The sequence below is a fragment of the Doryrhamphus excisus genome, linkage group LG13 (assembly GCF_037039965.1).
Source record: "Doryrhamphus excisus strain RoL-2023G ecotype Guam linkage group LG13, RoL_Dexc_Guam_v1.1, whole genome shotgun sequence".
In the NCBI taxonomy this organism is placed as follows: domain Eukaryota; kingdom Metazoa; phylum Chordata; class Actinopteri; order Syngnathiformes; family Syngnathidae; genus Doryrhamphus; species Doryrhamphus excisus.
The window spans coordinates 12,767,142-12,780,952 of NC_136369.1; the positions used below are offsets into that span (position 1 = coordinate 12,767,142).

The following is a 13,811-nucleotide window of genomic DNA, read 5'->3' on the forward strand; positions in this document are numbered from 1 at the left end:
AGCCCACAAGCTGCAACACACATGGGCGCAGAGGGGCTGCTTTTTGGGTGCATTGAGGTGTGCCCTAATAAGACGACCATTCACCCAGCGCCGTGTTTTAGGACAGCGTGTGGCCATGGCTACACACTCATTTGCTCCACTTTTATTTACGCGTGCTATTTGCTGCTCGTCAGGCCGCCGGAGTGACGTCGCCTTTGCCGCGCAAATGTGGCCATAAAAAGCAGCCGAGCTTGCCTAAAGGCTGCGCTCTTTACGCACGGCCCCTCTTGTTGACAGGGAGGGGAGGAGATGTATGGAGGGGGGGGGGGGTGATACCCAAAAGAGTCAACAAAAGCACGTGGTGGACATTTGTTTTATTGGGGAGTGATGGCTGATGATATACATTCTGAAATAATGTATCTATAAGTATTCAATAAGATGCCTGGTAAAACAAAGGAAGACTTACTTGATTGCTTAGCTTTTATATCTGGTCAACAATATCATTTTTAAAAACTTAAATAATAACATAGCCAGGCAGAAATGTTTACAGACCCAAGCTAAGGTAAAATAACAATAATAAGAAAAAAACACATCATACATAAAACAAATAAGGGCTTTAACACAAATTAATAGAAAATGTGAATGTATAAATAGACAAGATAAAGGAGTATTTCAAAAACATAAGATGCTCAAACTTCTCGCCCCTAATTTCCCACTTGGAAACATTTATTATTATATTATAATTATATGTGTGTTTCAATTAATTATTTTAGATGTCATTGGTCACATTAATGTTATTAACATGCATGAAAAATATGTTGTACTGTTATTTTATAGTGAAGTCTATGGACCTTCTAAACCAACAGGCTATGGGCCTACATCACACACTGTATACGTTCTTATACAGTGTCTTATGGGATGGCGTTACCCATGAGCAAGGCACCAAACACAGCTGCCATACAGTGTACCACTATAATGCATGTTCACTGCAACAGCAGTCTGTGTACCGTTTTTATAAAAAAAAACAAAACTACCACGTTAAACATAGAGCACAATCTAGTAAAAAACTAATTAAAGTTCATATGTTGTGAGGGACTTGCTATATAGTCTCATCTAAATAATCCACAGTGATATTCGGACAATGACTGTGTCCTCTTTATTGTTGTTCAGCGTGGTGACCTGGCCATATTCACACTGCAAGAATTCTTGTCCTGTGTGGAACTTCCGAGTCTGTTTTTTCTAGCAATATTCAGGCCCCATTTGCATGCACCGGGCTGATTAGTAGGGTTTGGACAGAGGGGGTGTGTGGGGGTGGGGGGGGGGCAAGACTCCCTCTTTTTTTTATCCTGTCTTTTCTCTCGCTGTGACTCGGCCCAGTTTCCCGCTTTTGGCTGTGTATGGTGCCGGAGTGGGGGTTGGATGAGGGGGGTGTTTATACGGGGGTCGGGGAGGGGGTGATGATGACAGAGGTCGGGTCGCGCTAATGGGCCAGTGAAGAGCGGAGGACCAGGAGGAGCACATACATTAATACACTTGTTCTGTCCCTTCTCCAATCAGCATAGGTGTGTTCATTCCTTCTTTCTTACCCCCACCTCCTCCTTCCATCCCTACTCCCTCCCTCTCCTCCCTCCTCCCTCTCTCTCTCTCTCTCTCTCTCTCTCTCTCGCCCACTCTCCCATTCGCTCTCTCCCACGCCAGCGCACATCCACGCCAAACTCGCTGCGTCCTGACATCTGAGTTCACTGTCAATCTCTGTCTCCTTCGCAGGGATATCCCCTCCGTCTTCTTCTCCACTCCAGCACCCTTTTGGAAACTATTTTTTTTAATCCAGCCCCACTCTCCTTCACTTCTACGAGAGAAGACCCGCCATCATCGTGGGTATTTTCCCCCTGTTTTCCCCCCCTGTGTGTGGGCCGTGGACAAATAGGCAGCACAGTTTGGTTTTGACAGCGACACAGGATGCCCCAAAAAGGTAAGATGTTTTTTATCACCCTAAATTAACACCCCTAAGTTATTTTTTGTTTTGTTTTCTGGTGCCAGTATTTCTTTAAAAACTAATGCAAAAACACCTCTTAGTATTTTTAACACATTTTAAACACTTAGTATTTATTTCAACCAATTTGATGTGCTCCATTTTGCCTTATTTATAAGAGCGTAAAAAAGTGGAGTGATCATTGTGGAGAATTGGGCGCAATGACCCGTTGAGCAAAGGCGTCAGATTGATTCATGCCGACCACTCAGCCAAGAGACTTCTTGCAGAAAAAGAGGGAGGCAAACACAAATAGTGAGGAGAATACCCCCTTTTTAGACTAACAACAAAATCTATTTAAAAAATCACATTTTAATAAACAAGTAAATATGTTAATATAGTAAATTAAATTTGCATCTGGACTGCTTTCAAAAAACACATTTTAAAATTTGTGTGATCTATTTCATCTTCTTGAAAATACCAGCCTAATTGTTGCACCTAAATAATATCAGCAATTTCCCATATATTCATATTTATTCATATTCTATTCTATAATTTCACATGCAGCCAGTTTCTTATCGATACACCTGCTTCTAAAAATATTGTGTGTCATTGTTTGTAGATTGGAACCACTTGCAAAAAATGAGGCCTTCACTCTGCCTCATTCTTTCGGCATGCTGTTGTGTGAATAAGCATACTGAATTAAGACATTGTTGTTCCGGATTACTAAAGCAAAAGAAATGCAGATTAGATGGTATAGTTAACCCCGGGAACAACAACGTTTGAGCTTTCGACCTTAAATAAATGATTAACCACATGCGCCATACCCAAGCTTTAAAGCTACTTAGAGTAGTGCCTTGCTGCAATTTACACTTGGAATGATGCTTTTATTCCTATTTGCTGCACCATGACAATTATTCTACATGCATTTTATTTAAATTATATCCGCTCTGAAGCATGGTAGACCAGCGTTTGTGTGATGGAATTTTTAATGTGATTAATGACCGGGCAGCGCTGTGCAGCACAAGCAAGTGCACACTTTAACATCCCCAAAACACTATTAGACCACAACACAACTCTGCATGGAAGGGAGCTAACATGAAAAAAAAAACTCTCCCTCACTGGCCCCATTTTTCCCCTTATCTGTTCCCCAATTGAAAAGCTTCTTTTAATGCATTTGTCTTTTCCAATTGAGCGCCCTACTGAGCTCTTGTGTGTTTGGACGCGCTTTACAACCACAGCACCAGCGGCACCAAACTACCACCAAATATTTAACAGCGAGAAATAATTCTGTTTCTCCAGAGTAAAAAAAACACACACACACAAAACAAAAAACAGCATTCACACACACACACACAGTTGCTGCACCGGGGTCACGGTCGCATGTGTGTGTGTGAGAGAATGTGTGTGTGAATGGTCCCGAAGGGGGTGGGATGCATGCCTCCGGCTTTTTGTATTAATGTGAACTTGTTGGTGTGTTTAGTGGGGAAGCTGTGCGTGTTTCTAGCGGCCCAGGCCGAGCTGTCGCCCCGGGTTTGAGGTAGCCTAAAAGGGGGTGCATTGTTAAAAACCCCTCCCCTCCCCATTCTGATCCTAGATCCTACTCTTTCTGTTTTCTTTTCGCACTGTACGCTTGTACAGGGTTTGGATTAAGTTCGAAAAAAAAGATGATGATTAGTCGATGAGAATAAATGAGTACATCAGTATAGCTTTGGCTGTGCTAATGTCTTGTTTTGCTCTGTCCTATAGGGAGGCATTAAGTAGTGAAAACGGCAGATGATTGACTAAATTGTAATAAGAGTGGACAGTCAACTCTGTTTCCAGGCAAGTTTAATACAAAAACATACAACACAAAAAGGATGCTAAACTTCACCAAATATCTTACTAAAAAAAATCAAAACAAGGAAAGAGATGACAAAACTATTTGTATTTCTTATAGAAAAAAATGTCCCTTTTAATCTGATACTTACCTGTTTTTATGATCTCCCCTTGTGATGCTTAGAATACCACAACCAAGCGACGTGGGAGTCTGGCGTAGCCTCAATGATGCAAAACAGTAAGTTTGTCTTTTTAAAATCTTTATTTCCTGCTGTGAATGTTCTAATTGTGAGTGTTTGCATGGAAGCGACCCCCCTTACCCCTCCCTCTGACATTACGCCCTGATTGTTATGGTGCAATAACTTTTTAAAAGAGGAGGTGGAAGTGTATTATAGGCCTACATTTGCATGACTGACATGAGGGAGGTGTGTTGTCACTCATTTGACGCTCGTTTCATTGCTGTTAATTCATTTTTGGTCATGAAAGTTATTATTGAACAAGTTAATCATACCGGTGAGGGAAAGGGGGGGGGGGTTGGGAGATTTTTTTTCTGCTTGAGTTGCTATTAAATAATTGCACAGGCGCCTGCATTAACGTTAAGACTGGCTGCTAGGCTGCATACAAGATACGCCTGCATGAAATAGAGAAATAATGTTTTTATGCAAATCATTTCCCCATAGAAAACACACACACACACACTACATGCACCTTGTGGGTGACTAGACCGGAAGTTGGGCTGAATGCTGTCTAATTCCTGGTGCAAACAAGACAAAAAGAAAGTTAAACATGAACGTTTTCTCTCTTGCTGCTGGACAAGAGGTGTATGACATCTGTGATGAAGGTGTGTGCAATAACTTTACTACATTACATCCTCCATATGCACTCATGTCTGTGCTGTAATCTGTGCAAAAAAGTGTTTTTTTTAATTGTGGTGAGTGGGCAATGACAATGCATTAACAAATATGTTCAGAAGCTTGGCAAAACTGTCTTATTATCTTCTTATTTTACACGAGGGGGTGACTTCCCCTGGCCCCCTTTTTGGGTTGTCCAGAGGTCACGGAGGGCCTCGGTCGTCTTTTGTGCCTAATAACTCCTGGGTGTACATGGCGGGGAGTGTCCAAAATGACACCATATGTTTTGCCATTAGTGCAGCAGCAATAGAATACAAGGCGAGTAATCAGCGCCAGCGGGCGAGATGGACTCTGCAGGCACTTGAGGGAATTGAGCCATGATTAAGACTTATATGTGACAGCTTTTATCGATCATGCATTTTAAATATGATGGTCATAAATCAGAAGTGATGGAGTAGCAGCAGAAGCAGAGCTTTAACGCTGCGAAGCCAATTTGAGCCCAACAAGTCCATTAATTCCACGTAATCCTGGAATTAGCAACGAGCAGGAGGGATGATAGTGGATTTAGCATCAATCACATCCACGCAAGATGGAAGATTATTACACACGGCGGCCAAAAGGGGATAGGAAAGAGGCCTTCTTTTGATCACATGGGTGCGCACCATCATCATGGCTGCAGTGTGCATTTGTTGTCAAATACAAACAAGGATGCGAAGAGGAAGAGGAGGAGGAGCAGGAGGAGCAGGAGGGGGGAAAACACTACATGTCACTTTTAATATGTTAAGAATCCAGGCGCGCCCTCGTTTCTGTGACCGCGCGTAGCACACCCCCCCTCAGGCCACCATAAAACCAAAGCCCCCCCCACCCCACCCTCGGAGGGTAAACGAGTAGCGTCCAATTTGGTCTGAGTGATATCCAAATGCAGACAGAAAGGCTCGTTTTTATCATGCTACTATTTGTCGTGACGATGCGATTTCGCAGCGCTGGAGCCGTGTCACAAAGTGACGTGGCTGCCACAAAGTGCTCCAACTGATCTTTTCAATTAGCCTGCCGTGCATGATCCGAGGCGACTTCCGCCCATTCCCAGAAATTAAGCTCAAACTTGACGTGCGGCGAGTTTTATTTTAAAGACAAATGTCAGCCAGGCTCATCATATTTTCTTCCCCCCCTCGTCTATATTTGGAGCTTATTTATTGCTAAGGAGCCCGGGCTCCGGGAGTCAATGTAGCGGGAGGCAGCGCAGGGGAAGGCAGCAAGGCGCGGAACACGGAACGTGGGGCAGACACTCCCGGGAGTCCACGCTCCCTTTCGGCTTCAGGTTTGCGGATTCCGGATATTTAATTAAACACAATTTCCCCCTTTTTTCCAGAAAAAATACAATTAATGCTATTTAAAGATACTTTCATGTGTGCGTAATGTGTGCATGTGGTTGGACTATTTTAATATGGCAGCTAATTTAACAGAATATGGTCTGCTTTTCTGTTGCTTTTAAGTGGAGATGCAGTCCACGCAGGGGTTGATAACGATGCAATGGTTGTTCCATGCCCTTTTAACACCAAACCTGTGCAGAGATGGTGCTACTGTGCATGTGTTTTTATGCAGAATTTAACAGTGATCCTTCAAATGCACCACAATTTACAATCAAAATGTGCTTTTTTTTGTTTACATGTCTTTTTTGACAGTATAGTATAAAAGAAAAGGGGGGTTATGATGACCCTTTCGTCTGCCCACGCAGGTCACAGCGGCGTTAACCAGCTCGGTGGCGTGTTCGTCAACGGCAGACCACTGCCAGACTCCACTAGGCAGAAAATAGTAGAACTCGCCCACAGCGGTGCTCGACCCTGCGACATCTCACGAATACTACAGGTGACCACCGCGCTCCTACTTTATTGTATTTGTATGTTTTTTTTCCCTACATTTGTTCTAGCCGCAAAGAGGCTTGAATGCAGGCAGTGCGCATATGCAAGTGATGCGCAAAGACATTTTTATTATTGTCTTTGGACACAGGAAACAGGAGAAGGAAAAAAAGATGCCTGCTCTAATTATAAACTAAAATAGCTCTATTGTAGTAAATGCCTAATTTACCATTCAAGGCATATTTTCTGTGTTTATAGACCCATGATGAAGTCCAAGTGGTGGACAGTGAAAAGGTGATAATGACTTGAACGCCATCGCAAGACATTCCACGGATAGTCTTAAATAATGGATGTGAATTGTGTCTTTTGGTCTCCATCCAGGTGTCCAACGGCTGCGTAAGCAAGATCCTGGGCCGCTACTATGAGACGGGCTCCATAAGACCGCGGGCCATAGGCGGCAGCAAGCCTCGAGTCGCCACGCCGGAGGTGGTCGCCAAGATTGCGCAGTACAAGCGGGAGTGTCCGTCGATTTTCGCCTGGGAGATCCGCGACCGGCTTTTATCGGAAGGCATCTGCACCAACGACAATATACCCAGTGTAAGTCTGCACACACACGCGCAGACACTGCACGCGCATGATTGCATTTGTACCATCTAATGACTTTTGTTGTGTTTACGCGTGCGGGGTGCATCCAACCATTCAGTCTTATTATTAATGCTCAATTCAAAGTGCGCACGCGCGTAATCACCAAAACACAGCCAATTATCCATTCCCTTTCCTTACATTGCTGCACACTTTCTCCTCTCACGTATGCGCCATGTTGGGCCCCCTTCAGGTGTCATCGATAAACAGAGTACTCCGCAACCTGGCGAGTGAGAAGCAACAGATGGGCGCAGATGGCATGTATGACAAGCTGAGGATGCTCAACGGTCAGACAGGAAGTTGGGGGACCCGGCCCGGCTGGTACCCCGGAACATCAGTGCCCGGCCAGCCCAATCAAGGTGAGCAGCCTCATCCGCATCAGGAGACACCTTGTTGCAAGCGTGCACTTTAGTTGGCCCAAACAACCGGGCCTCAATGCCTCCACTGTCCGCGGACGTGGACATGGACATGCGTGACAGCCCCGTCCTCCCACTCGAGAGGTGTGGTGCGTGCACAAAGGAATGTTTCCTTCCACACGAAATGATGGCTGATGAGAAACACTCCCACTCTCCACGCAACGTGTAATTGCTCATTAGCAGCAGAGGCCTTTGTCTTTTTTTTGTAGCTCTCACTGGAAGGCCCAACAGCACTGCAGCAGGCCTTGAAATGTAAAATAAATAAATGGCTTCTATAGATTTAGTCGTTGAAAAAGAAGGCAAATAACCATTTGCTTAATTATTTGATCACCATTTGAGCAAGTGGTGGGGGATATTAACGTGCACTAAAGCGGAAACGATCACTTTAACTACCATTCATTATCACCACCATCATCATCATTATTATTATGGCGCTTTTTAATAAACATAAGTCAATATGATAACGATGGTACGAATCCGATAATAATATTTCCAATTGTTACTATTTGGGTTACTTTTTCGTGCAATTAAAATGATTAAATACTTTTAGATAACAATGTATATTATGCTATACATTATCAATTTTTTATACCACTTATCCTCATCAGCCTTTTGCTGTAAAAATATGTATTATTATGTATTGCATTTTCAATTAAATGTATGCTACGTTTGATCTATTTATATAATAATAATAATAAAAATAACCATGATAGGACTAGGTAGGGTTGCGGCCTGTGCCCAAAGGCCCCATCTATTCGATTTCCTCAAAAAGAAAATCAGCTCATTATTCATCAGGTAAATAAATAGCACACGCCCACCCCCTCGGCTGAGGTGCTCCTGAGCAAGGCATATTCTACTTAATTGGAATTAATGTATTTCATTTAAAGCATTAAATAAATATTCATCTACTAATAATACTAATGATAATAATAATTTGTACATTTACTTTTATTAAAATAAAAGGAAGAAAATAGAAATTAAACTCACCATATGGTAATGGGAGTATAATTATCATAAAAATGAAGAAAATGTAATTAAAACTGCCCCCACTACAACTAATATTAATGTTATTATTATTATTATTATAGTATGAGTGCTTGGTAGTTAGAATAGAGAGGAAAATTGAAGCCCCCCCCCCCCCCCACCAACCATTTTCAGTGCACAGTCAAGGAATAAAAGGTGTTCCCTGTTGCTGCCTATATGTCTGTAAATCCCGTCTAGGATTTAGTCTCTCACTTTCCCTTTTCGCTTCTAAGCGGTTTCTCAAGAGTGTTTTGATCCGGTCTCATTGGCTGAAAGGTGCCGCAATTGGTTCGCTATTTTTTTTTTCTTTCTCTCTTTTTTTATGCTGCTTTTCCGCCTGAGTGGCTGACACATCGCGATACTAAAGAATGAGTTTATTTCCCAGCGCTTTTGGAAAGAAAACAAATCCCATCCTAGCGGCGTCACCGGGGTCTGGCAGACGGAGGATAATAGCAGCACATTCAGCCCCCTTTTATGGATTATCCCCACAAAGTATTTGTCTGTACAATAGAATAGTTGCGTGTTTCGTTTGATTCCATGTGCAAAGTGTGGCGTGACATCAGGTTAACTGTGCTGTAAATATTGTGTCAGGCCTGCAGGAAGCATTTTCCACATGTGCACTGCACGCTGCGTGGACTTTCTCGACGTGATAATGATGTCCAACAAGTGGACAGACATTAGTCGATAAGCCTTTTTTTTAAGGGAGGTGGTGTTGGGGGGGGGGTTCACCTCATGGTGGTGAATAGATTGGCCTTATTTTTGAGTTGTTTGGGTGGGTGTAGGATGGGTGGGGGGGCTTGCATGCTCTCTCCTCACTCATTTGTTTCCAATTGAGGACAGAAATCCTGAGTGGCGTGGACGTGATTAATGATGCTAGTGGATAAGGGTTAACACACTGGACTCAAAGCTCTGTTGACCGGCCTCCTCTTGGACACAATGCCAAAAAAGACTGTGGCCTGTGCAGCTCCAGTGGGAGAGGATCCTTTTGTATGGGTCATACACCCCCCCCCCCCCCCAACCCACCCATATATTACACCCACCGTGGGCTCGCTGCTCGTCCCTGCCTGTGTCCACAGTTTAATGGTTTCCCTTTACTCCTGAAGCCATTGTATCGCCCTGAAAAGCCCCCTCGGCTATTCAAAATAAAGTTGGTGGTCACCTCAATGGTTATATACCAACGCCCATATGGGAACCACCATTGATGCTTTGGACTGGGGGGGGGGGGGGGGTGCAAGTGAGTTTGGGATTTTAATACATGTCTCTGAAAAGGGGCTGGACGCATCTTGTCAGCTTTTGACAACACGCAGCATTGTTGCACAGTCAAGCTGAACGTCTTGTTCCCACAATATTTAATAAACAATAGAAATAATCTTACACCGTCGCTATGGTGAAGCCTTTAGCCACATAGACGGTTTCTAGGGTGTAAACACGCAATTAGAGGATGGAGGCATTGGCAGAGGAACAGGAGGTAGAAACCGGAAGGTTGGCGGTTCCATCCTTGCTCCTTCCACCCAGTTACTGTCATTGTGTCCTTGGGCAATACACGTGCTGCCCACACTGGTGTATGAATGTTTGGTAGTGGATGGAGAGGTCGTAGGGCGGCTGTGACTACAGATATAGTTTACCACCGCCAGTGTGTGAGTGAACGCTGAAGTGTTTTGGGTACCTTGAGGTATATAGGTATATAGGTATATAAAATCAAATCCATTGTTATTATTATAGTCTGGATTAATGCTGCGTCTCATTTTTACTTGCTACACAAGTGTAAAAAGAAGCTAACCTCGATGGGGCATAAAAGCTAAATAAAAAGCATGCTGAGGTAATTTGAGCTCCAATCAAGTACACGCTAATGTCTTGCTTAACGATGTTCCTTTTTTTTACTGAGTCAGCACAATCTAAGATTACATTTTTATGCTTGCTGAGTGTTACAAGATTGGCCTAATGTCTCATATGATGATGGTTGTCACTAAGTGTTGCAAAATCCAAAGAAAAAGCAAAACTTGGGCCTATTTTCAGTTGTAAAGTCCCCCAAAAAGCCAAAGAACAAGCAAAACACATGCCCAACATGAATCACTCGGTGCTCACTGAGCTGAAATCTAATCAATATTTAGTTAATGTGAAGTTTTGTGTTAATTCAGTGTATTTTTTCAACTGTGTTACCAAAAAGCCAAGTCTTGTGTGATATCAGTGTCAGCCATCCTGCAATAAGTGTTGCCATCATGTTCTAAAAGCCAAAGACTGGAGTTGTGTGCAACTTGAGAAATTCGCTTGTAGTTTGAAAGCACTTTTTTTGTTCTTGTTACATTTTTGCTGCCACTCGGATTAGCTGACATGAGCGGTTGTCGATATAACCGGAATCGCTTGCACATTTACTTGTGAGAATGGGCGCCAATGAAGGATTTTTTAACCTTGTTTGTATTTAGATTCTTCTGTTTTCCTTTGTTTTACACTTAAGTGACTTGACTGCAGATGGTGGATGGGCGTCCACCATCACCATCACCATCACCATCACCATCACCATCACCATCACCATCACCATGCGGATATTGACTTCCGAGGGCCCAATACCTTTTCCGCTCCTATAATAAGATAAAATAACATATCTGTTTGTTTCTTCTCAGATGGCTGCCAGCCACAAGACGGCGCAGGAGAGAACACAAACTCCATCAGCTCCAACGGCGAGGACTCAGAGGAGACTCAGATGCGCTTGCAGCTGAAGAGGAAGCTACAGAGAAACCGTACCTCCTTCACGCAGGAGCAGATCGAGGCGCTGGAAAAAGGTGCGGACAGTCGCTTCATAGCTGAGTACAAAATATAAACGCGTCCATTAAGATACTATGTCATTTGAAGGCACCATAGACTCCTTCATTAAATGTGTATTTTTTTGTACAGAATTTGAAAGAACTCATTATCCCGACGTTTTTGCACGAGAGAGACTAGCGGCCAAAATCGACCTCCCTGAAGCAAGAATACAAGTAAGCATCCATTCATCTTTGTTTTTCTCGATATAAAAAAGCAGCATGGACTAAGAAGTGATTTCCCTGTCAGGTATGGTTCTCCAACAGGAGAGCAAAATGGAGGCGGGAGGAGAAGCTTCGCAACCAGCGGCGACAGGCCAACAACTCCTCCAGTCACATTCCTATAAGCAGCAGCTTCAGCACCAGTGTGTACCAGGCCATCCCACAGCCCACCACGCCTGGTAAGGGGGGTGGGGGGGGTTGATTGGATTGGATTCCCTCTTGAAAACAACACCGTCAGGTTCCAGCAAAGTCATTTTAAAGTGAAACTTAGTGTTGCAGATGCAAAAAAATGAACCTCCTTTACAACACAGCGAGATGCCGCACCTTCTTTTGGCTTAAAACTGCACCAAACATGCTCTCTTCTACTGTGGAGTTGCATCATCACATCTTTGTGCCTCTTGTGCAAAAAATACATCTATGGGAGCGAATGAGCTAAATGTTATACAAGTGTAAAAAGAAGTTAACCACACTTTACACTTGCTTAATGTCGCTTATGACTATTCAAGTTGAGAACAACTACACACCGTACACTTTTCCGTCCAAACGAAGGAACAAAAGGTGACGTGCGTTATTCCCAGGCTTTCTCGGGCCACATAAACGGATGTGGCAGGCCACATCTGGCCTTGAGTTTGAGTACGCCCAAGCCTTAAGGCGTCATCTTTGCAAAAACACGTGAAGCTACAGTAAAGTGTTTATTTGTGTGTAAGTGTGTCACCCCTGTTCCTCTCCTTGCAGTGTCGTTCACCTCGGGCTCCATGTTGGGCCGCGCTGACTCAGCACTAACAAACACCTACAGTGCACTGCCCCCGATGCCCAGCTTCACCATGGCAAACAATTTACCTATGCAAGTGAGTTCAATTCAACGCTGAATCTGCCAAGCTTACGGGCTAAAGAAAAAGAAATCAGACCCGACGACTGCCAACCATGCTAAGCTAATGTCCACATTCTCTCCACCCCCCTTCCATCTATTATAGCCCAGCCAGACCTCCTCCTATTCCTGCATGCTGCCTACCAGTCCGCCTGTGAATGGGCGGAGCTACGAAACATACACGCCCCCTCATATGCAGGCACATATGAACAGCCAATCAATGACCACTTCTGGTACCACCTCAACAGGTAGGCAGAGAGTTCATTGTTTACATGCTCGGAGGGGGGGGGGGGGGGATGTAGTGGTCGTCTGCCACCTTCTCTAATTAGGAGCTACCACATCATCATGTGCATCCACAGCTCTACTTCTCATTTTTATTTATTTGACCCAGCCCGTAGTTTAGTTGCGGCCCATTAAAGGAGGTGGGGGGGTGGGGGTTGTGCCGTATATATGCTGCTTCTAGTCATGACGACTTAATGGCGCGGAAGCACATTTCCTCTGTGCTAAATTGCTAATTAATGTGATTCATTGGCCGCTTGTACTCTCTGTTTAAATGCCATGGCGTGCCGCCTTTTTAATGGCCACCGCTCACCTGTTAGCGTGCGCTACCAGGCTAACAGCGCTGCAAACCTTCTCTGGGGATTTAAACTACTACCATACAAAAAGTCATCATAAAGATTGCCAAGATGTAAGTTACAATATTATGATAGAAGCGTGACATTTTACTAACTAAAGACATATGAGATAAAAGTTGCAGTATTATGATACAAGAGTTGCAATAAAAAAACCTTTTCATTTGATGAGGATAAAGTCATATTACATCCAATAATCAATAATAACCATTTTACAAGAAATTATTTTGTCATGGGAGGAAAAAGTTAAACAAAGTGTGACAATATTGCGACAACAGTAAAGTAGTAGTAATACCAAGGGAAAAAAATGCAACTTCACAATCCAAAAGTCGTAATATCGCAACAAAAACGTCAGAGAAGTCGAGACGTGAAGTCTGAATTTTACAAAAATTATGTTAAAATACAACAATACAAAATCTGTAAAATTGGGATGGACACACCTGGAATATCACGACGGAAGAAGTTATCTGACAATAGGAAAGTCGTAGTAATCAGGTGAAAAAGTTGGAATTTGACGACAAATTTTACCAGAAGTTTGCATAAAAAAGGAAGTAATATTTTGACTGAAAAGTCATAATTTGACATAAAAAAGTCTTACTTTTACAAAAATAATGTTGTAATATTATAAAGGAAAAGCAACTGATGATTATTTAAAAAAAACAATTAATCGATTATTTTTTTTCAATTAATCAGATTAAAAAACACACTTTTAAAATTTCTGCTTCTTTATTCAGAAA

The 13,811-nt window shown here is 43.1% G+C and overlaps 1 protein-coding gene across 7 annotated transcripts in view; it reads left to right on the plus strand.

Moving 5' to 3' along the window:
* The window catches only part of pax6b (paired box 6b), a 33,857-nt gene that overhangs the window by 18,828 nt on the left and 1,218 nt on the right, over nucleotides 1–13,811 (plus strand). Inside the window, exons 5-17 of one of the 7 annotated variants that reach the window (XM_078795813.1) lie at nucleotides 1,747–1,951; nucleotides 3,698–3,772; nucleotides 3,951–4,004; nucleotides 4,584–4,607; nucleotides 6,353–6,483; nucleotides 6,732–6,767; nucleotides 6,855–7,070; nucleotides 7,309–7,474; nucleotides 11,176–11,334; nucleotides 11,447–11,529; nucleotides 11,603–11,753; nucleotides 12,310–12,422; nucleotides 12,549–12,690. In XM_078795813.1, coding sequence (XP_078651939.1) covers nucleotides 3,992–4,004; nucleotides 4,584–4,607; nucleotides 6,353–6,483; nucleotides 6,732–6,767; nucleotides 6,855–7,070; nucleotides 7,309–7,474; nucleotides 11,176–11,334; nucleotides 11,447–11,529; nucleotides 11,603–11,753; nucleotides 12,310–12,422; nucleotides 12,549–12,690 — 1,234 coding nt within the window. In that variant the 5' untranslated portion in view covers nucleotides 1,747–1,951; nucleotides 3,698–3,772; nucleotides 3,951–3,991. The remainder of the gene's footprint in view (nucleotides 1–1,746; nucleotides 1,952–3,697; nucleotides 3,773–3,950; nucleotides 4,005–4,583; nucleotides 4,608–6,352; nucleotides 6,484–6,731; nucleotides 6,768–6,854; nucleotides 7,071–7,308; nucleotides 7,475–11,175; nucleotides 11,335–11,446; nucleotides 11,530–11,602; nucleotides 11,754–12,309; nucleotides 12,423–12,548; nucleotides 12,691–13,811) is intronic. The other 6 variants (XM_078795809.1, XM_078795815.1, XM_078795816.1 and 3 more) reach the window with 6 other exon arrangements.